At 39.9% G+C, this 23,846-nt stretch overlaps 1 protein-coding gene across 5 annotated transcripts in view; it reads left to right on the top strand.

Moving 5' to 3' along the window:
- The window catches only part of LOC146649432 (tensin-3-like), a 55,172-nt gene that overhangs the window by 9,685 nt on the left and 21,641 nt on the right, over nucleotides 1–23,846 (top strand). For 4 of the 5 annotated variants that reach the window (XM_085387365.1, XM_085387363.1, XM_085387366.1 and 1 more), the window contains 6 exons: nucleotides 78–143; nucleotides 4,550–4,654; nucleotides 9,319–10,278; nucleotides 14,192–14,319; nucleotides 15,488–15,596; nucleotides 15,683–15,751. In XM_085387365.1, coding sequence (XP_085243491.1) covers nucleotides 78–143; nucleotides 4,550–4,654; nucleotides 9,319–10,278; nucleotides 14,192–14,319; nucleotides 15,488–15,596; nucleotides 15,683–15,751 — 1,437 coding nt within the window. The remainder of the gene's footprint in view (nucleotides 1–77; nucleotides 144–4,549; nucleotides 4,655–9,318; nucleotides 10,279–14,191; nucleotides 14,320–15,487; nucleotides 15,597–15,682; nucleotides 15,752–23,846) is intronic. The other variant, XM_085387364.1, reaches the window with a different exon arrangement.

Here is a 23,846-nt window from a genome sequence, read left to right as displayed (position 1 = left end):
TGTGAAGGGCACATGGAAATATGCACAGAATGCCAAGTTAACTGTCCAGCTCTCTGATCTCTCCCTTAACATTCCAGATGCCCGGTTCCCAGAAGATGGAAAAGTAGAGCTGCTATTCTCTGAAAGTCCTGAAAAAATTGCAGGTAGGCTGTCTCTCACAAAAAACTTTCCTTTGATGTGTTCTTCAGTAAAGCTTGTATATGCATAATCATAATTTTGGTTAAAATATGATGCAGGTGTTGCAGTTTCTGGTGGATATTAAGAATTCTCATTGAGCCAGCTAAAGTCTTTTGATCCTGTTTAGAAACATAAAACATTTTTATATACTCCACCACTCATTAAAAGCAGATCGTTTGGCAGCTGCCATTTGTAGAATAACTACAGTACTGTTCAAAACTCCTGACCCACTCCTCATTTCTTTATATTTTTTTACGAAATAGAAAAAAGATGCAGCGCTTTATTGAAATATTTGCACAAGTATGGAAATACAGGATATAAGGTAAAAAACTGAGTTTGTGCAATTCTAATAAGCTTGGAAATCAATATTTGCTATGACAGCTTATTTTTCAACGCAGCCTGAGCTCTCTTAGGCAAGCTTGGGTGTAATTTCTTAAGTAGTCTCCAGGAATAGTTATCCTCTTCAAGGACATTCAAAGCTCTTCTTTGAACGTTGGCTGACTTCTGTTCTCTGTCGAGATGAGCCCACACTGCTTCGATAATGTAGAAGTACATTATCGAAGCAGTGTGGGGAGGCCAGCCTGGGGAGGCCAGTTCATGACTGAGAATATTCAGTTTTTCTATCCAGGTATGCTTTTACTCCACTGGCAGTGTGTTTGGGGTCATTGTTGTGCTGAAAAACTAAGCTGTTGCCAATCAGATGCTTTTCAGATGATACTGGATGGTTGATCAAAAACAGCTGGTGCTTTTCTGTTTTCATATTTCCATCGGTGTTGTCAGAATCTTCAACACCACTGGCTGAAATGCAGCTCCAAACCATGACAGAGCCTCCACCAATGAGTCAGACTTTCTCCTAAAAACGTTCTAAGGCTTTCAGATGCCTGGAAAACTATTGCTCTAAAGCACTTTGGCTCCTTGGAAGGAAAATATAAAGCAATACTATATACCAAGATACATTGTACTGTATCTTAAAAGAAATGTATTTGCAGGTCTCAAGCGAAAGATTTCTTCTTCATATAAAACTTGATCTGACTCACGAATGTACTAGTGCCAAGTTAACGCTGCATGACAGTTGCCCTAGAAGAGCATAGACATAGTGGGTCAGTACCGCACATGGGTATTAGTGTCAGGGTAGAAAGAAATTACTCATATGAAAGCATTACTCATACACAGATTCCTAGAAGTCAAGCATACTGTTAGATCAAGTCTAGTCTAGCTCACCTGCACTGATTTAATTGCCAAACCACATTTGCCTTTTTTTTTAAATATATATATACTTTTGGCTCAGCTTGTACCCTTGCAACGGATTTCACAAATAAATAAATGCTATATCACTTTAGCTTGCCCACAGTTTCTGTGTGCCTTTAAGCAACTTTGCAACTCAGCCCCACTCCAAATTTGGAGTTGAATAATTCTGGAACAGCACCAATAACATTAGCATCACCAGCTCCTTGTTCACTGTTTGCTGCAGTCTTTTAAATTTCACTGGCCTAGTGATGGAGAAAGTGAGATGAAATATTTGGTGTCTTACAGAAACAGAGGAAGTTTTTTTTTTTTTAATAGTATTTGATTGCAGCCTTTATTACAGGCATTTATAATTCAGGTCACAGAACACACTGCATATCACCACACTAGCTATGAGAAAATATGTCTTGCTACTCTTTAAATCAGTAATAAGATACAGAAAAGATTAGATTAGATTGTTAATGCCAGATCCAGAGTCAGTCTCGGAGTCATTACTCCAAATAAGTGCACATTACACATTAGTTATTATTGTAGTAATAATTCTTTACTAATTATTACGAACTAATGTGTTAAATTATTCAGTTACTTCCTGGAGAAAGTCATTTCTTACACTACTTTAGTGTTACTCTGTAACAGGACATGAAATGCGCCGTTGTATAATTATTAGTTAACAGTACAAAAATTATGCTAGAGTCCCACACACTGACACAAATCTCTATCCTGAGGATGAGGGCGCACAAGGTCTTTCTTTTAGTGTTTCTATATCAACACAAACCCCAACAGCAAAGTTGAAAAGCAGCACAAAGAGCACTTCACAGCCATCCTCACAGCGACTGTACTGGAAATGGTAGCAACAAAGTCCTACTGCTACCTGTTACCTGTTTGAGTTTAGGTGATAGCTGCTTGTCTGGGGTCAGCATACAGCTTAACTCTTGAATTAAATTGATAATCCAAAAAACATGAAAGATATACTCTACTGTGATATTCTTTTTTCATATATTACCAATAAAAGTAATAAAATAGTGGAATTTTACAAAGAACATATCGATGAGAGTTTCCATGTTAAGTTAGATAGTAACTCTGTATTATTACATTTTTAATGTTTAAATTACTAAAAATGAGTAATCTTTGTGTTGATTGTGCATTTTGTTGTGTAACAGCTCTTTGCTTTTGTATATGTGTTTGTGAGCTGTCATGAAGTGTGGAATCAGAAGAATGCAAATGCGGTAATGCGGTAACCAGCAGATTAAACCAAAAACTAACCTTTAATTAAATCTGTAATGCAGTAAAGCAAATGTCCACAGAGGGAAAAGTCAAAATCCAAAATTCTGCAGAGAACAGGGAGCAGATGAGGAGAGCTTAACAGATGATCTGAAAAAGAACAACAGAAATTGGCTATAAATACACAATTAAAGGAACCAGGCAGGGTTGAAATTAATCAAGACAGTGATGCAAAAGAAGCAAAAAATGCAAGACAGAAGACTACCTAAATAAAAGAGGAAGTGAAATAGATATAGACAGAGACAAGAACTTTATAGAATGAATAACCTGAAGGCCCACACAGAAAAAGCACTGAGGGAACAACTTAAACAACTTAAACTCTAGCATAAGGACTACATTAAATGTATACTTCCAAGCGTTCCTGCAAAGTCTCACAATTTGACAAGATGAAATCCAATGGTGATGATAAAAAAAGACACTTAGACAAGTATTGCAACCAGCTATACAACATGCCTACTTGTAATTTGTTTGATTGTTGTGTAGCCCTTGATGACATATAGATAACCTTTTAGAGTTTTCATTTTCAGTTTTTCAAGCATCAGCGCTGCCATCCAAACAAACTATGTTTAGTCATTTGCTCCAGAGCTGCAGTTAGCTAGTCAAATCACATTATAAATATGTTCCAAGAGGAAATGAAAAAGAAAATGAGCTCTGTGCTGTGCTGTACAGTTAGTAAAGGATTGCTAGCTTTGCTCATGCTAATGGCTAATAAAAACTATGCTAGATCTTTTTTGGGGGTGTTTCTATGGCAATCATACCAGCAATGATATGCCCCAAAATGTCACTTATCACACCCATCTTTAAGCACTGAAATATATCTATCATAACTTAACTTCAGTCAGCTTGGCTTACAGACTGGTCAGTCAGCAACCTAATGGCAACATTTGGACTTTGTTCTAAGTTTTAAAATGGTTTTCAGTAATAGCTCTCCAACTTTGCTTTGGATTTTGGCCAATTTTCTATTAATTTTAAGTGAAAAATAAGTGGCAACAGGTCCTTTTGGAATTCAGGTTCATGACAGTGACCCCAAACACATTGCCAGTGCAGTAAAAGCATACCTGGATAGAAAATCACCCAATGCAACACTGTCAGTCATAGATTGGCCTCCCCAGAGCCTGGACCTCAACATTATCACTTGAAAGTGAACCCAAGATCCAAAGAAGAGCTTAGTAATGCCCTTCAAGATGCCTGGAGAACTACTGTTTTTGTCTCTCTGCGATACCCCTCAGATATTCTGACTTTTATTTTCTTGTTTGGTGAAAAACCTTGAAAAATCCAAACATGTAGCCTCTCTAATTGATGCAGCAAGACTATATTCATATTATTTGGATTAAAAGGCTGCACCAGGCTTCAATGTGTCTTTAATTCAAGCAGACAAGACAGGAGTCAAACTGAGGAATAACACACTCTGACACATTGCCTGTGAATGAAATGATCGGTCAGCCAGGTGGGGGCAGTGTTGGACACCACACCGGCCAAACTGGCCATCATCAACTGTAGTCACACTCCTTTCCTCTCAACAGGAAGCAATACACAGAGATATCTCTCTCTCACACACACACACACACACACACACACACACACACACGACAGGAATTTGGATTGTAGATACTGTGCACACAGGAAAATATATACAGCCGGACTCACAAACACACACATCCAGACACACAGATCTTAATGAGCTGATAGAAATCAGAGTCTAACCCAAAACAAGGCTCACAGCAATATTTGAAGCAGATTTGCTGCAGGATCGGCTGTTGGGGATTTGCCCTAACACCAGTGTTTGAGTTTGTGTGTCTTGTTGTTGTTTCACTGACTCCTGACCAGCACTGTTTGTCATGTGCAGGCAGAGAGCTATGGCACAATGGACGCTCTGTGACAGTGGACTATGACACCTTGGACCCTTTGGTTAGACGAGACTCTTATCAGGACACATCTTGTCTAGAAACAGGTGAGGTGTATTTTAATATTTCTTAATCAGAAATTCCCCACATTCTTCTCCTTCTTTCAGTTTCTTTTCCTGTTTTTTGAATTTCTGTACTTCCTCTGAATTTATTATTACCCAGGGTTGAACAGGATAACATTTTATCTGAATACCCCTTTTGGGAGATAGATTAGCTTGTCTTCACTGCTTTAACATAGTATATATAAATACAACAAGAAAAAAACAATAAAGCTATGTCTGTGATAGAGAAATAGTCGCAAAATAAAAGTAAAAATAAATACATTTAAAAAAAACGTTACACACATCTAAGCAGGTAGTGAACCAGTAAAGATGCAATTTCCATATGGGCAGATAGCTTTAGTACCTGCTTTACAGCCACCCTGTCCAATGTTACAAAATCTAGGATTACATAATCCCTCTATATCGTGCTCATGTTCACACAAAGGCTTTTAGTGAAATAAAGCAGACCAGTATAAAGCATAAAAATATCTGGGTTAACTTTGTCCACAGTGAGAATTTGTGATTTATATTATTCACCCATTCACACACCTTTGTACAAGCCCTTGTTTCTACACCCAAGTAGAGCGTTCACACTCCAATGGACACAGCAGAGAGCTCTTTGGGATTCAGTATTTTGCTTTGGGACACTTCGGCAGGTAGACTGGAGCAGCCAATGATCAAACCACCAACCTTCTGATTAGTAGATAACCCGCTCTACCTCCTAAATACAGCCACACCAATAGCAATAGCAATAGCAAAGACTGTAAAGAATATTTTTGCGTTGAAAAACAAATGCAAAATAAAAGCTTACAATTGGTGAAATAACCCTTTACTAGAGCAAGCATTATAGTAATGCTCAAGTAGCCTACTAGGGAAGGACAGAGGTTTAAAAAGTGATTGCAGTAGCTCTGTATGCAGCCAGAGTTAAGCCAGCTTCCCTCGACAGCAGCCAACTGCAGCCACAATTACAGCTACTAACAGTAATTTAAAGCAGTATGCAAGTATCTCAGGAGCTTTATAAAAATATCCTGTTTGAGGTTAAACAAAAGTGATCACTTTCATTTAATCTGTTTTTAAGTAATGTCCAATGTTAGATTTCACTGGGCAAGGACTGGTGGCCTTGCTTATCCAAATGGAATGGTGTAACTTTGTCTTGTTACTTTTTTAAAAGAAAACTTCTCTGACTTCGATGACCTCCCCTTCAATATTATATCCTTTTCCGTCTCCAGCTTTTAACACAGCCCATACTATTAAATTGTGTACTTGTAATCCTTTTATGGCTATCTGCGCCTCTACCATGTGAGTTGAATCTTCTGCAAAATAGAGACCCCCTGTATGCCATATTCCTGCCAAGAGCCTTTTCCCCAAGGGACCAATGTATGGTGCCCTGATTTGTTGATATCAAAAATGGACTAGAAAAGTATTTTGTTGACATTTGCTGAAAACTACTGGAATATATCAGAGATACCCTTTAAATAATATTTATCTCAATTTGAAAGAGAAGGTGATGTTTGCTGTCTGAAGGTTGTGCTGAAAATGCAATTAAGAAAGTGGTCCAAGGAACATAGTTCTTCCAAGCAATCTGGAGATGGAAGAGACCACGCCTGGCAAATTTGCATCAAGCATATCTTTCGAATTTAAGGTCCAATCCCAGAATTTTTTACAAGGTGATGATATGTCAAATATTTATATATCTGTGTGTGTTTTGTAGCTTTTTTGGTAACCTTTCCATTACAGTACCTTTGGCTGTTATGTAGTAGTTAATACCCTTAGATTGCTGTGGCCAGTCTTGTGGGTAATTGCCTGGTCATCAGTGTGACAGCTTACAACTGTTGTGGCCTCTTTGACATTCCTGGGAACGGGTGTAACGCCAATCTTTGAGAGCGCAGCCAGACCAGAGCTGTGTGTTTTGGAGGCGGGTGTGGGTTTTTAAAATTTTTTTTATACATTAGGTGGAATAAATGTTCACACACAGGAAATAAACAATACAAAACAAGACCTCAAAATCGAGACAGCTGAAACAATCACTTGTAAGTGGAAGGTTAAGGCTTCGGTTCCAGCTGTTTTGCTAAACCTGCCCATGGTCAGCCATGTAATTTAGATAGAGCTTTTACAAGCGGCATGTAAACACACATAGACACACGCTCACATGAATGCAAACAAATAGGCATTACACGTTACACATAAGCGTAATGAAGGTGCAATGCCAGTTAGCCGCACAGACACTTGCAAGAACATTGTTTTCAATCACAGACGGTTCTGCTTTGCCCTCCCACACACTCCTCCTCACTTTATCTCCTCATCTTCTTGTACTTTCTCCCTTCCTCTTGTCTCCTTTATCTAATCTCCTATCTCACTCTTTCTACCTTCAAGTTCAAGTTACAGGTTGCAATTTGTCCAATGTGTCCCCATCCCCCTTTTCCAGACAATCTCTCCAAAGCCCGCCTCCATGTTTACATTCCCCTCTCCATATTTGGAGAGCTCAAGGTCCTTATGCTTTGTTTGCTTTTTGTTTTTGTTTTTTTGGTGTGTGTGTTTTTTTCCCTTGAAAGTGCAATATGTGTGTTGTACACACTTTTCCACCTGTGTGTTCGTGTGTGTTCGTGTGTGTGTGTGTGTGTGTGTGTGTGTGTGTGTGTGTGTGTGTGTGTGCGCGCGCGCGCGCGTGGTGTGTGTGTGATTGCAAGTCTAGTGAATGATCTACCCTTCAGTTTCCTTTCTCTCCAGTTTCCCCTTTGGACATAAAAATGCATGAGTGCACTCTCTCTCTGCCTACCTGTCGCAGCCTGGACAGGATGCAGGGGGGAGGGCAAAAAAAAGGAGGCAAAGCAGAGCGAATTACGTGTTGACGGCAAAGGCGGGGATTCATAGTGCAGGGACTGAGTGCAAGAATGACATGAGAGAGGGGAAAGAGAGAGTAGGAGGGGGGACACTGGAGAGCTCTTAGCACCTTAAGAGAAAGAATGTTCTTTGCTTGTCTTCCTGTGGCAGCCTGAGAGACAGTGAGGACTACAAACACTGTAAGAAGAAGAGAAGCTAGCCTAAATCTTTTTTCACTTTGCTTTCACTTCCATCCTTTTCATTCTACCCTCGTCCCTGTGTCTCTTTCCATTCTGCTTGTCATCTGTTCCTGTTTTCCTCTTTCTGTGACTCGGGTGGTTAGGCTTCAGCAAAGCATTTCCATCCTGTTTCTAGTCTGCAGTGGGGCCAGTGAAAGTTTACTCCTAGCAGTCGAAAAAGTAAGCTCGACTTCATTTATTTATTTATTTACTTCTATTAAAGTGATGAAGTTCTGTAAATTGTGGCGTTATGCAGCATGTTTGGAAACTGTGTGCATCTCTCTGTGAGAGAGCTATTAGACCAGCTGTGAGGGTTTACCATGCATGTCTGGTATTTGAGTTTTATTGCCTCTCTGGACTTAAGAGGCTATCTTCATACAGCTCTGGTATGCACTGTACGTATTGTTGTATTTACTATACAGGGCAGTCCTGTCGAAGTGCAGCACCCTGTTTTGGAAGATAATTTGCTCTTTTAGTTATACAGCACTGTTTAGTTTTCTGTGTTTCACGGATACAATGTGCAGATATTTTCATTTGGTCTATAACAATGTCAAAGACCTAGCTTACTGTCATATGATATACAGTGTTTAACAAATTTATTAGACTGCTTTTATGTTCTAACCATAAATACTTTATACATAAAAGTATGTTTAAAGTATTGAAAATCTAATATGATGCTATATTAAATACTTTAGTGGTTAATCCACCAGCATGGATAAGCTCTTAAATCAAAATAATATTTTTAATGCTAAAATAAAACTACCAGTAATGATTGTTACACTGAATTACACTCATTCTGTATTGCAAAGCACTCTTTTGTTGTGAAAAGCGCTACCTGAATGAACCTTACTTACCTAATTTGTGACTTCTCAGCAAAGTATAAAACATGAATTCAGTCATTATTAGTTTTACACAGGATTTCTAACATATTAGTTTTTTGTTGTTTTTATGACAGGTGGTCTAATGAATTTGTTAAGCACCGTATATGACAAAAAAATAGCAATTTGTCCCATTTCTGAAGCTATATCATTGCAGGAATTGCAGGAAGACAAATATATTCTCTTGTTGCTACACCCAGTTAAAGGATAGAAAAGCTGTGTGCGTGACCATGCTATCGGTTGTATCTGACCCAAGGTAGACGTCTATGAAAGACACGTCCTTTGTGTGACACATGCATCTACCAGCAAACACAATGGGGCTCTGTGTTATCTCCATGGAGTGTGTCTGCCGTAATGAGTCATGTACAGTAGTTGTGCAGGCACAGAATCACCGGTAGCAGGAATATGTTCAATTCCAAGGTGCTGTTTTCAGCTTTAAATACAGTTGTCCGAGTGCAGCTTTGACCATTTTATGCTGAAATATCACATCTGTGTCCTCTGATTGTGCTGCTGACGTAATACAGTTTAGCAATTTGAAAAAAAAAATCTGCTTCAAAAGAGGTAATTAGCCAGTTGTCTGTTGTACTCTCCTGTAATGGCAGTTAAACATTAAGAACTCCATTGGCATAAAACAGTCAGAAATATGAATGCCATATTATCTCTGACTAAATTACTTTCTATTTTATTTTGCTTTAAAAAATTGATGGTATAATTCTGTTTCATCTACCCACAGCTCCCCCCCATGCCCTGGACCCTGGAAACATTGTTTTGAGTGGCAGAGAGAGGAAGACGAGTAGTGAGGAAGGAGCTTCATTCCCTTTAACTACCTGCAGTGGTAGTTGCAGTGACCGAGCTCCATCTGCCAGCAGTGATTCTGGCTTGTCTGTTGCCTCACAGGGGCTGACTGGAGCCAGACTGAAGAGAGAAGCCAACCAGGACAAGTGCACCCAAGCAGGGAAGCTGGTCTCTGAGGTGGACTTTGAGCTTCCTCAGCGTCTTCAGGAAGTCATGACTGAGCTGGCTTCAACTAGTGGAAGAAAGGAGGAGATAGCTAGAGATGAGTCTGGATTGGGACACACAATCAATGAAGAGGCTTCGTCCAGCGAGAGGGAGACTGACATATTGGATGATGAGGATGAAGCAGATAGTGGTGCAGTTCCTGCTCTAGACATTCCGAACTCAAGTAGTATTTGCTCCCTCTCGTCCGAAAATCTGCCCAAAACTCAGAATCTAGCCCAAAGTGAGTACTTGACGCACTCCTGGGTACAGCAGCAACAAAAGGCTGCTGTCAGTGATAACTTCATTACAGTTGATGGGGATGGGAAGTCGAGCAGGATAAAGAAAGGGAGGCCACCACCTCTGGCTGCATCTGTGGCTGCTCCAGACACTCCACCTCGAGGACTCAGCAGCAGGGAAGCAGTGCAGAGAGGGCTGGTGCATGAGAATGATGCACATATCATAGATAAAACACAGAACATACACTCTGCTAATACCACACAAACGTCAGCTTGTCAAGAAGACGAACTAGCGTCTTTATCCACAGACATTGATGAGTCCATAGAGCAGCTCAATCAGCTGATTCTGGATTTGGATCCCACCTTTGTTCCTGTTCCTACCTGCTATTCCCCCTTAACTCGCTCTGCTTCCCTACACAGCAATGGCCTCAGCAACAAGGGAAGAACTCATCAGTCAGGTAAAAGCAAACACAATGCATGGCACATCAGCTATTACAAGTAATATATTCATCAATGAATGGGAAGCCTCAAATTTTAGCGATTCCTCTCTTATATCCGAGATATCTCCAACACCAGAGGGACATTTTAGAGGTCGACATTTGTGTGTTGGAGTGAAAGACCACCACACAGTTGTAACTATGTTCCCCTAAGGATTAATAATAATAATAATAATAATGATAAACTTTATTTATAAAGCACACTTAAAAACCAAGGGTATGCCAAGGTGCTTAACAAGTAACATAGATTAAGTTTAATATATTCTGTGAACAAATAAATGGAAATTCCACTTATTATACACATAGAAGTGTGGCGAATACTACTATAAAAGTGAAAAATATTGATTAGCATCAGTGTTGACTTTAACATCTAACCTGATCAGAATAGGTCATTTTATAAAATTGTTCTCAAGATTCTTGGCAATCAGAGGACAAATGATGGACGTCAGAATGATGGATAAAAACAATTTTTAAAAAGCCAGATGTAGCAAATACAATACACATTTGTTCGTGTTGTATGAAAAGAGAGAAGGGTGAATGGGTGTGATTGGGTGAATGTGGCATGTTGTATAGAGTGCTTTGAGTAGAAAAGCGCTATATAAGATTCAGTTCATTTACCATTACCACACCTGTGAAAATTGCTTGTGGACAGATGAAACTTGTATTTTATATATCGTTAAGCTCAGTTCAGTCTGAACACATGGAAGCTTTTATAACCCTGCCTGCAGTGCCGATGCACTCTTTGGTTGTGAGCTACATCTGCATTTCTTACAGAAGGTGTGTTTGTAAGTGTATTTCCTGAGAAGGAGGAAGCATTTGATTAAACAGCCTTACATATTCTTGCTATGTAAGCAGTGTAAAATCAGGCCCTCACTGCTTGCTATGCAATGATGTGTTTGCCCTCCAGTCTGTCTTATTTTGAATGGAAATATACAGAGGCAGAAATAAAAGGTTACATAAATAAGGTATGTGTGGTTACAGACATACTCGACTTCTTGCCAGTGAAAGAAATCAAAACAATCCTTTTTCATAATTTAATTTTATCAAAATTCAGTCGGGAATGTCAGATGCTCTTGGATAAAGTTAAGATATTATACATTTGTCAGGAGACAGTTTAGTCTTATTGCAGATTTAGGACTAAGGTTTACTGATTTACTTGTCGTTAAATAGTTACAGACTTTGATGTGGCCCTATCCCCACAGGTTAACTCAGCAGACTACTTGATGGGTGCGTAAGTTTTGATTGGCTTGTTTATATCTGGCATGCTTAACTCTGAAATCTTTGTGTAATGCAATTGAAAGTGGTTGCACAGAGGTTGAACGTGCAACACCCTCAACCGCTATATGAGCAGATGGTTGCCGCAATTACTTGCAATCTGAATGGGAAAGAATTCAATGCATTTACCAGCCAACCACTGAGTTGGTAGTCATCTGTGGTCAGTGGGTTTTAAGTGTACAAGTGATGTTATCATCCACCAGTGGTTCATGTAAGACCACCCCAACACTTGAGCGCTTGCAAGGTTGACAGCTCCTAAATCGTTCATATCAGTTCTTAAAATGTATGTTTGTAGCTGATGAAGTGTATCAGTAGGCTGGAGGTTGATCTGTAACTAACACTTCACTTGCTTAATTACTGTGGAAATGTTTCGAGGTAGGAACGTGTGAGCAATCAGGAATGCTTTTGAAGTTGCGACACAACACTTTGCTGTCCTTCTCCCTCTCATCATCTTCAGAAGAGAATAGCCCTCTCACAAACACGGTGGGCACGAAGTGATACTCGACACTGCTCCCTCGGCAGCCCCGCCGGTGTGTGACAGACAGTAACTGGATTAGTTTCAGTTGGTCCACTTTAGCTTTGCTTTCATGTGATTCTGAGATGATGAATACTCACAGTGAAAGCTGAGCTCACAGTGTTCCTTGTCACTGTTTATACATGAATCCACAACTGAGGGTGATCTCATGTACAGTATATCTGTATTGTGACTCACATCAGTCTGTGGTTGCTGTGTTATGGTGTGGTTTTGGTGATTGCTGTTGAGTAAGACTGTTTTATAACTTACAATAATCCCAAAATATTTGCCCAAGTATAGTTTTAAAAAAAATCCGCCTTTACTTTGTGGTCACAATTGCATGTAAAAATATTTTTCTTCTTTGGTTGAAACATATAGAACTGTGTGTAATCTACTGATGTAATCTCCACAGCATAAAACCCTGATTTCTGGACTCAGTGTCAGTGTTCTGACTGCTGTAATTCATACCTAGAAGGGATCATGCTGTGGTGAGAGGAAGGAGTGTACTCAGTGTGTACTAGTGTTACTAAGCAATGTTAGCAAGCTGCAGACAGTGCTGTAAACATAAACATATAAATATAAAGATACAAATTATAGAATTTAACTTTAACAGTGCCTGTTTCAGTGAAAACAACCATGATCCTTCTGTCCCCCCTTTCTTTAGCTGTAGATATGCTTTTTAATGCTTCGAAGTGATACATTTTAATATGGGAACCTATGGGAATTGACTCACTAGGACAAAGACCCCAAATGAGTGTCTGAGCCCACAAACTCATCAGGAAAAGTGCTTGCAGAGGTCAAGACAGAAGCTATCACCATTGGCTTTGTTTTTGCAACTCGGGAATTGTTTCTTACTTTTTTTTTTTTTTTACTTTTTGTGTTCTTTAATGTAGACATTCCATGAATGTCAGTTTGTGGCACTACCACTTTGACTTTAAATATCTGTCAACAAATTTGGGTAACTGATTTATAGTTATAATATTTTATTTAAAAACCCCAAAACAGGGATACAATCCTCTATTACAACACATGAGAGAAGAACCTAGTGAATGGTTGGTTGGTGGCGTGGGTTGCTGATGAGTTTTGCACATGGGGAGGCAAGCGCTACCATTGTGAACAAAGCTGTGGAGTTAGATCAGGTTTTGCAAGACTAATACTTTGTAAGACTTTAAAGCTGTTCATTGAAAGAACCAAGCAGTGCTGCCTTTTTGCTCCATCCAGATGTGCGTAGGTTGGATGTTGTTGTTTCTTAAAGTGATGTGATTTCTGGAACTGCAAGGTTAACCATAAGGAAAGGGGAATGCGCTAAGCAATAAGCCGATGGTGAGAGGCTTCATACAGTCTACATTTGGTTAGTCAGCTCAGGACGTATCTAGTTGTTTTTCTAAGCTGTGTGCACTCAGCGAGGCCAATACTAAGCTAACTGTTGCAGGCTCTTAGGATGATTTAAGTTACAGTAATATTGTAGTTATCTCATACTTCCTTATCAATTGGTTGACTTTTGGTTCTTTTTGAATCTTTAGCTATCAACTATACTCTCTTCATAATTCCATACAACAAATGTTGTACTTATTGAGAAAGATCATTTAAGTATTTCTGATGTTAGATAAGATCCAGCTCAGGGGGCTATCCACTCATATTTGAAAAGAGAACAACTGATTGTTTCAGCAGATGGTTTCCAGAGAAGCCGCCCCGATGTTCCACCATCTGGTCACAGTGAAGTCTTGCTTAGTCATATAAGCTCTGCCCTTGTGATAGTCTCCCTGCTTTGTTGATACATGTATACTAATAGAAGCTTTTTGTCAGAGGCAACACGTCAAAGAGGAATCACCGTCATCAGCTTTTCTTTCTTAATTTGCAACCGGTCAGAATAAAGTCCAACTACTGTTCAGTGTTGTTTGTATTAGATTAGACAAAACTTTAAGCATATGCAATGGAGAAGAAAAAGGAATGACTGAATTTGAATCTGTGGTTGACTGCATTTCAGATCATAATCTGACTGACTGTCTGTTCTCTCCCTTTCTTCCTCACACACCACTGCCCTCCCCAACCTCAACCCTCGTTATCACTTTGCTTTCCAATCAGGTTGGATACAACAGAAGCAGGTCACTGATGTTACAGATTACGCTGGTCATCATAGTCCAGTATGGAGAGAGGGTGGACATCAGAGCCTAAGGAGTTCCCCAGGCTACAGTCCTTCCTTGCCCTCTCAGGTAAACACACTTTTTAGGTTTCATTTTAGTAAAATATATACTACATACTGGGATATATCTGTAAAAACAATTTTATTTAAACCTTAATACATAAAATAACACATAAAATAACAACACAGCAAACCTGCCAACGATCTAGCCTCAGTTAAGAAGCTTAATCTGAAATGAGATGTAAGCTATGGTAAGTGGGTTATTAGAAATGTAGCATTAAATGAAACAGATAAACTATCAAGAATAGAGCTAAAATATTTGAGCTATAGCATTAGCTAGTGTGACACAAAGGTAACATCACGTTAGCTTTGCACATTACTATAAATGGAATATGCAAAGCTAAAATATCACCAATGGAACTAAGCAAAAAGCAGCAAATCATCATCAGCTAATTTGAAACAATGCAAAGAAAATATTAGCAGTGCTAGAGAATCAGCAAATCTAATACAGTAGGTCACAAAATCAAGCAGGGGTAAGCTAAAAGCATGAGCAAATTGGCTATAAAGCTAACATTGCATTGGATCATGCATAATCATCTGCTTTCAAAAAGCTACATTCTTTGAAGTAATCACCCTAGAAACATGCTATAAATTTTAAAATGCATGCCTGAGTAAAAGTAGTCAATGTGTCTCCTTCTGAATGCAAGGCATATGCCCAATCAGTAGTCAAACTCGACCCATTCTTTTACAAGCACGTCTGGGGTTATTCCAGTGGCTGTGGTTGTTATGCTACATGCTGGCAACCGCATAAAATGCATGAATGCCCTCTTTCCAAAAGTACGTGTTTCATTCGTCACTAGTGAACGGCCAAATTACCCATGTTTGTGTGGACAGGGCTTTACTAGATGTAGCACTTTCAATTTTGTTACAGAGAAGGAGATAAAGAGATCCTGATTGTGAAACAATGTCTACATCTTAATGTTGATGTTTCTTTGTCTTTGCTCTTATTTTTATTATTATTATCAGTCTTTTAGTTTTGCACTCAGTCTTACAGCTGGGTGGAATGAATGGCCCAAGTGTTTACACCAAAACACAGGCTGCAGCCACACACAGATCACAAGACTGATGTCTGCTTGTGTGTGTGTCTTGTCATCTTTTAAGACTTTGTGGGGAAAAATGGGCTTTTTACTTGTCTCCCCTTTTTCATACCTCTTTCTTACTTCTTTCTTTTTAAATAGCACGGACATCTCTATAAATACAACAGTGTGGACTATCAAGGACGGACAGTTAGCTCTGACATCGTCCCTCCCACTCCTGCCTTCCCAGTGTCTCCTCCAACGCCTTATGGTAAGAGATCATGTCAGAATGAACACTTGTGCTCGTGGGTGTGTTCGCATTAGCAAGTCTTATCAGTGTTCTCCTTCTCTTTCCAGTGAAACATTTCTCAGAGTTTTCCCAGCTCAGGACAGGCAGGCAGTTTGACCAACACAGCTTGACACAAGGTACATTTTGCCAGGAGTGTGTGAGAGACCAAAAACATAGATGAGTGTGTTACTGACAAAAGCACTCAATCCAAACACTTGAGCTCCTGATTGCTGTTGGACAGGGTTCAAGAGTTGGCTGGAATGTCCTTCTGGCATAGGATACCAAAAACACACACTCATACACATACCTAACCTATGCTTTGTTGCTATTAGCTGCATATGCTGGCATGGCTTTTGTTTTTGGTCATTTGTGTGTGGTCAGGGTAGATATATGCCTGATTTCTAGACCTTTGTCTTCATTATTTTCATCTATGTCTTTATATTATTTACGGTAAACCAAAAGGATTTCGATATCTTGTCATGCAGGACAGCTGATGCTGGATATCCGCTAATAATAGTTTCTCGGTAACAGAGGAAGAGACCACTGCTGGCAGGATGTCCACTCATGTCCTGTTCTGGGAGGGGACAGGGGGAGAGGGGAGGGTCTTTTGTTGTTGGGACATCCTGCTTAAGAAGGTGCGTACCACATAGCTGCTGGAGGAGTTTATTGTGCTGTCAGAAATGAGTAAAAATGAGCATTTAATCATACTAAGGCAACATGGTGATGTTGTCTCAAGGCCAATCGCACATTATATGTACAGGTAGGGATGGGTACCGGTGTCCGGTGCCATGATGGCACCGGTTCTGACATAAACGGTAGTAACCAGACCGAAAAGCAGCGCACATTTCGGTGCTTTATTTCGGTGCTTTTTTTTCCTGAGCTGTGATACACTTCTAGCCAATCATTTTACGTTTCCCAGGATAGTAGGCGGGGCCAGGTACGTACGTTCAGTTAGAGCAGAGCTACAGATTAAAAATGTCCAAGGCGAAGCGGTCAAAAGTCTGGTTGTACTTCACAGCAAAATATGCAAACTCAGCAGCCTGCAACAAGTGCTTTAAGCTGATACTGTGATACTGTCAAAGGAGGTAACACCTCGAAACTGATGAAACACCTGGCGACGCATAGCGTTTTTTTTAAAAGCCGAGAAATGCGCCGTATTTGATAGCTTGCTGCGAGACCTCACACTGTGCACGTTGGGTGGGTTGCCAGTTATCGGACCCGGAGCAACATCCCCCAAAAACCCGAAGAATAGAGTCCTGGCCCCTAGCCCTGCCAGTGTAGCAGAAATGATGAGGATGATGATGGCAGCAGCCGTTCTTCTCTGCGTGAGTAGCTAAATGTTGTTCGTGTGTAATTTACGTTGAGTAGGCTAACCACGTTATTACATTAATGCATGTAAGGTGAACTAGCAAACATCATCATAGCTACATGCGGCTGTCCTCTTGTTTGATGGCAGATACTCCTTTCACCCTGGACAAAAAGGCTAAAATGACCAAAGAAAAAGTGGGAAACAGCTGAACATGAGAGGTTTTTGGACAAAGTTTGTGTTTTTTTTTTTCCATTGTTTAAGCACTGCTTCCAGCCAAGAGTGATACCATATATGCCCCATAGCTGCAGAAAAGGCTAACATTGTTATCTTTTTACAAAAAAAAAACAACAAAACAGCTGAACATGGGAGGTTTTTGGACAAAGTTTGCGTTCTCCATTCTTTAAGCACCGGTTCGAGCACCGGCACCGTTTCAAAAGTACCGATTTGGCACCGGTATCGGATAAAACCTAAACGATACCCATCCCTATGTACAGGAGTTGCTCTGCTATTCAAAACTATGCTGTGAAGCTCCTGGTGCACAGTTCTTGTGCTGATGGCAATGGCAGAGGCGGTTTGGAACACTGGTTGCAATGGTGATATCCTATTATAGAGATAGTAATTAAAGTGATATTTATGGTGGCATTTTGCATTGTATTGCAGGCAGATTAGTTTGAGCTTTGAAACAGCGGGTCTGCCTGTTTATTGTAAACACGTTTTTCAAAGCAAAGCGGCAGCAGGATGGAGTAATAGCTGCTGAAAGAGTAATCATCAGTTATGTAAAAAAAGGCTTTTTTTTCTTTACTGCATGGATGAATTAACAAACAACACCAAATATCTTTCGCTCGGGGATCAGACAACAGTTTCCTGTTCCCCAACTTAAAATTAAACTGCAGTCTGGGAAACAGTTTGCCTTGTCTGGACAAAACAGTGACGTACCACATTTGAAATATTTTTTTAATGTTTACAGTCATTATTGTAATCACAGTCTGACCTTAGGCTACTGCTGTGGACAGCATCAGGCAGCTAAAAAACAACGGCGCACCCAGTCAGACACACTAACGCTCCAGTAACGACTACCGAGGTATTCACAATAGGGCTGCCACAAACGATTATTTTGATAGTCGACTAGTCACCGATTATTTTTGCGATTAGTCGACTAATCAGATCATCATCCATTGAACGTAAAAGTACAGCTTATTGCACCAGCAGCATCTGCTCTTATATAACTATCATTAGCTTACAGCTTTAAGTGTTTAAGGTCTGTGCTAACTAAAAATAAAGACAAGATGATAGTTAATTGAATTCTAATTAAATGTGCAGATTGTTTCGGTGGAGTTTAATAAACTCAGCCGATTTACTCAGGAACAAATAAAATACTGAAAAAAGCCAAACAATAACATTTTTAAGTTATCTAAGTGACTTGTATATGTTTAACCTGAGTAGGGCGGTGGGTTTGAAAACGATCTGCCGGGAGTCCGGTGCTCTCATGGCCCCCGGCTAGCTATCGAGCTAGTGGGTAACAGACGCCTCCGAAAACGTCGGAGCGCTTTTGAAAATATGTGGTGTCTTGATAAACTGAGCAGATATTTGAGGTTTACACAGCTACATTCTCGCCTGAAAATATGTTAAACGTTTATTTTGTGACCCAGAAAGAATAATAAGAGTAATATTAAAACTAACTAGCTTCCGCCATTGTTGACAACTGCGCTGGGCCGCGCTATGAATTCTGGGACACAGTTTCTTCTTCTTCGGGGTTTAACGGCAGCTGGCATCCTTGTACATGCAGTGCTGCCATCTTCTGTTTCAGTCCGTTATTACACTCTTAAATCCTGCTACTTATTCCTGCTTTTGGGATCTTACAAAGCTTCAAATGACGCGTCGACTATTAAATCAGTCGTCGACGATTTTGATAGTCGACGTAATCGTGACTAGTCGACTAATCGTGGCAGCCCTAATTCACAACAGATCCTGGTGTGTCATATGTGCTGGTATTTTTATGAAGCTCGTAGAATTATAGTGTACATTTTAGTATTCCAGTGAATTTGATAGACTTTTTTAAAGTCTACTCTAATTTGAGTCTAAAAGGAAAACTGAGTTTATTAAACTAACATGTGAAAGTTCTTTTTATTTAAATAAATATAAATTAGGGGGAATTGTCTTTTGCTTCTTTGCCAAGAGTTTAGTGAGATGCTATTACTCATTCTATATCTCTGGAGTTAGAGGGCAGTTAGCACTTGAGCAAAAGTATGCAAAGATAAAAAGCAGCTACACATAGGCAATATAGAGTTAGACAGATAATAAACCAGAATATGAACTTGAAAGTCTTATCTAACCATAAAAATGATCTAACTATAGTGTTTCTCATTTCCTAATAAAGAAAAGACAAAAAATGTAAAACAAAAAAAACATGTGAAACAGGTAAAGCAGTCACAGAATTTGCCAGTTACACTTAATGCATTTACTAGCACCCTAGTAGCACAAAAGCCAAATCTAAAAGTATAATATAAAGCAGAAAACAACATATTGTTTATTTCTTAAAGGTAAATAGCCAAAAGAGAAGAGCTGCTGCATCATAAAGCTGAACCAAAACTATAAAGTTGGGGACCATACCCAGAAATGATAGTAGGGTAAAACACATGATAGAACTAGGGTTGATTTCAGAGTTAGGTGGTAATTATTCAAACATTGCATATAACATATGGGATGTTGTTATAAAAAGTGTTTTAACCAGTCAATGCATTGCGTATATGCTACTATATGAGTGCCTACAGAGATTTCTTACCAAAACAGAGATACCCCACACATGCTATATGCTTTAAGGCTGTTTAGTAACAACACTAAGATTTTTAAAATGGATAGCAGACTCACATCTAAGCCTTTGGGAAACCAACATTACAGTACCAGGCAATCATCAACCTAAAGATGAACTCTGCTGCGGTTTCTGCACTTGTGTACTTTCATATCCTCGTGATGGCAAGCTCAAATTCAAGTGTTATGTAATGATAATTTCTGTGTGTACTTTTGTATGAATCAAAATAAACACTGATATATATACAGAAGGTCTCAGCCAGCGGAAGCAGGCTTTAGCCAAGGAATGTAGATGTAGTTACGAGCTGAGGTTTAACAGAGTCAGATGGTTTGCTCAGATAGACACTTGACTTTCTGAACCTCAGGGGTGAAAGGTCGGGAGCAAGTCAGAGGGTATAGCACAGAGGGGAGCACGACCTCTTCAAACGGTTGCTTTTTGTTGTGCTTAGTGAATAGGAGTGAGCTAAAGGGTCTTTAGCTAAATATTTCAACGGTCATTGTGTAGACATGCAGTATAATGATCCAGATGTCAACAAAAGACTGAAAGTTGCCTGTAGTATGCACAGTGTCATGCAAAATAGCTTGCATAATGAATAATGTGATAATTTCACTCACTACACATGTGTCTCATAGAAGTTACGATTATATACAAGATGGATATACAAAGCAACTAAAGTACTTTGCTTAGTTTGTCACACTTGGGGTGTCCCAGTGCATCTCAGCTTGGAGTCTGATAGTCAAAAGAAGACTGTTTTCTCATTTGAAGTAATTTATATTTGGCCATAAAACTCCACATTCTTCCACATGGAGAGCAACAGCAAGATCCCATTACAAAACAGAGCAGTCATCACTGATAAGAGATATGACAAAGATTAAATCATTAACACCAAAAAGCAGCTGGAGGTGGGTTTCAAAGTGGCTTGCAAGCTGAGCTTGAGTGACTATGCAGCATGCCTGAGCTAATGCAACACTCGATAACTCTTTTTGATGCTGTTTAAGGCGTGTGTAGATGAATAACTGAAGTCAGCAATTCAAGTCAACTTCATCTCTGTAAATGTTACAGCAGTGTATAGCAAATTGAGCAGTAAAACTAGCATGCATTTTACAAATAAAAAAGGAAAAAGAAAAAACAAACAATGAAGATAAAACTAAAATCCATTCCATCTCATTTCCTGTCAAAACCAGGCATGCAGCGCATGCTTCATTTCAAGCAAAAGTAAACACAATTCAATTCATCAGGAGCTTTATGGTGTAATTTACGAGGTGCTAAGATTAGACACATGGCAGGAGACGCTGTCAGTGTGTCTGCATGCCTTTTCCTTTGCATTTGTAGTGAGCAGATGGTGGGAGTGGACACACATGCCCTGACAGAGAGCTCATAGAAAGTCTTCAAACCCCACCACCTCCTCCTCTCTCTCTATGGTCCATAAAAGGCCACAAGTGACCTCTGACCCCTCTGGTATCCACTCTGATTGGGGGAAAGTGCTCACAGTAGCTGAGCAGGAACAATGCTCAGTGGTCAGTAAGAGGGAGGGAGTGGGGGGTTGGGAGGGCGGGGGGGATTCCCTACCTCTTCTTTCTTCCTCCCTCTCTTTTCTGTCCCTCCCTTCATACAAACCCAGAAGTTGTGCGGAGTCACAACACGCCAGGAACAAACAGGGGAGCTCATTTTTCCATCTGGGATACGAAAGGAATTGGGCATGGCAGCGAAACTATCCAGCCCCTGAACACACACACACACACAAGAAACCTCCAGTGAGTTGAGTTCACATTGCTTTGTTGCATACAGAAGTGAAAAAAGGGAGAGAGAGAGAGAGAGAGGAGGAGATTCTTGGTCACAGGGAGGCTTTCATTCACACAGTGAGGCAGAGCGTAGTAGAAAGAGATAGAGGTTTTTGGAACAGGAAGGGGAGATCCTGGAAGTTTGGGGGTAAACAGGAAACCTACAAACAGGAGGACAACTTCTGAGAGTGTCACCGTCATGACTGCATCTCTTGGTATGTACGTGCACACACACATATGCCAGAAAGCCTGAATGATTGTGTATGATTGAATAGTTTTGTTCACAAGTGTGCGTACACACCGGCTGCAACCACCTACAGTCATGATACACCGGTGAGCTTTTAACAGGTTTCCTTGTGTTCTTTATTTTTATTTTCTCAGTTTTCCTTATATTCTGTCTCTTGTTTATGAAATGTTACCTCTCCCTCAGTCCCTCGCGGAATTTTTAAGGAGGCGCACATGCAGAGAAACACTTCCCCTCTCTTCTCTCTAATCCAGGTCTCTGGTATTAGCCAACACTTCCTGGAATTTTTCCTTTTTCATCCACCCCCATCCCTCCTTAAAAACCCCACATTCTGTCTCTTTTTGTGCATGAAAAAACGATTTAGCGTGCAGCCCGTCTGACATCTCACACTCGGTGGGATGGTGAGGTGGTTTGTTCCATTGCCGTGTTCATGATGTCATCCCTTTAAAGGCTATTATGGCCTGTGTTGTGCAGTCATGGAGGCTGATGTATTGGTGGTTAACCGAAGGAGGTCCCGTTTCCCCCTTTTTTTCTGCCCTACTGACCTGGGTTGAACTGAAAAGTCTTTGAAGATTTTCATTTTTGTTGGGGTGCTTATTGCTCCCAGCATTCCCCCGGGATGTCACACTCAACAAAATAAGCCACAAGTAAACTTCAACTTTATTTTTCCTCCAGGAACAATCTTTGTCTTGGTTTTAATTTCTAAGTGTTGAAGTCCGGTTTTGAACTTGGAGTAAGTACAGCTGGTCTTTTTGATATTTTTATAATACTGGATAAATGAAATTGCAAAATGGTGCATCCTTTGAATTTGATGCATTTTACCGCTATTTCTGGACATTTGATAAGCAAAAATATATGAAAAGCTTAAGGAAATGAGATACAAATTTGCAAAACTGGTCACCAGGACTTCTTCAGTGCGGTGGAAATAATAATAATAATAATAATAAACTAGAAAGCGAAAATTTCTGAAGAAATTTTAAGTGTGCCTATGCCGCCGCTAATCAGTATAGTTTGCCATTCAAACGGCTACAGAGAGCAAAACTCAGCAGAGCAGCCATTCTCCACCATGAACTATGGTAAAACCAAACACCGCTCGCGCCTCACAGATGACAGCTTACAGTTTTGTGTAAAGATGAGGTGACTTCGTACAGCCCCAATTTGTAGACGCTGTGCGCAGAGGTTCATAAGCAGACCCGACAATGTTTGCATGAACACACTTTGAAGCATTACGTTATGGACCACTTTTCACACATAGTTGCTGTACCCACACAGCCGGCTGTAGCTTTTCATCTCATAGCCCGACACATACACAAAAAAAAAAAAAAAAAAAAAAAAAAAAAAGCAGAGAGAGCACAGACTTTACACCTGAGAGGCGTGATTGCAGATGCCGCTGAGGTGGGTCCACCTCCCCTGCAGCGGCACTGCAGACCACGCCCTGCCACACACATCAAACACGTAAAATAAATATTTATGCACTTTTCATTCACTTTTTGTTTTTTGTTATTTTTACACAGTGTTCTGAATGATTAACAATGGTCTACAGCCAATCTTGTGTATTATTATACAAACTTTGGTTGTAAGATTCAGATAACTATTTAATAAAAGCTAAATATTTTATATGAGAGTAAGAAAGATAAGTATATCTTTGTCTCATACTCTCATCAGACAATACATGAACCTCTCAATAAACAAAATATATGCTCGGCTTAAATGACAAACCGCTATTTTACACAGTGGAACACTTATTTTTAAACAAAACCAATGCAGTTCGCCACTGACAGTGCTTACCTTTGCACATCACAGTAAACACTGAACCAAGATGGCGCCCACGCGAACGAGAAATCTGAACTACGGTGTCCTGCAGAGGACAAATGGTCAAAATTGCTAAAATTTACAACATATATGCAGCTCAACAGCGACACCTTGTGACTTATTCCAGTCACTACCTTACATATACATAACGTCTTACCTGACATTCAGTTCACCGGACACTCATACTGAATCACCAGCCCATATAAATAAAAAATAAGTCCAGCAGCCAACCAAGAGTCATCACGAAAGACTAGGGGTGACACGACAGCGTGAGCGG

Source organism: Rhamphochromis longiceps, linkage group LG17 (assembly GCF_057381845.1).
Source record: "Rhamphochromis longiceps isolate RC_006_pf linkage group LG17, R_longiceps_female_GT1.1, whole genome shotgun sequence".
NCBI classification, from domain to species: domain Eukaryota; kingdom Metazoa; phylum Chordata; class Actinopteri; order Cichliformes; family Cichlidae; genus Rhamphochromis; species Rhamphochromis longiceps.
Note: the sequence above shows the minus strand (reverse complement) of the source record. Positions and strands in the feature narration are given on the sequence as shown.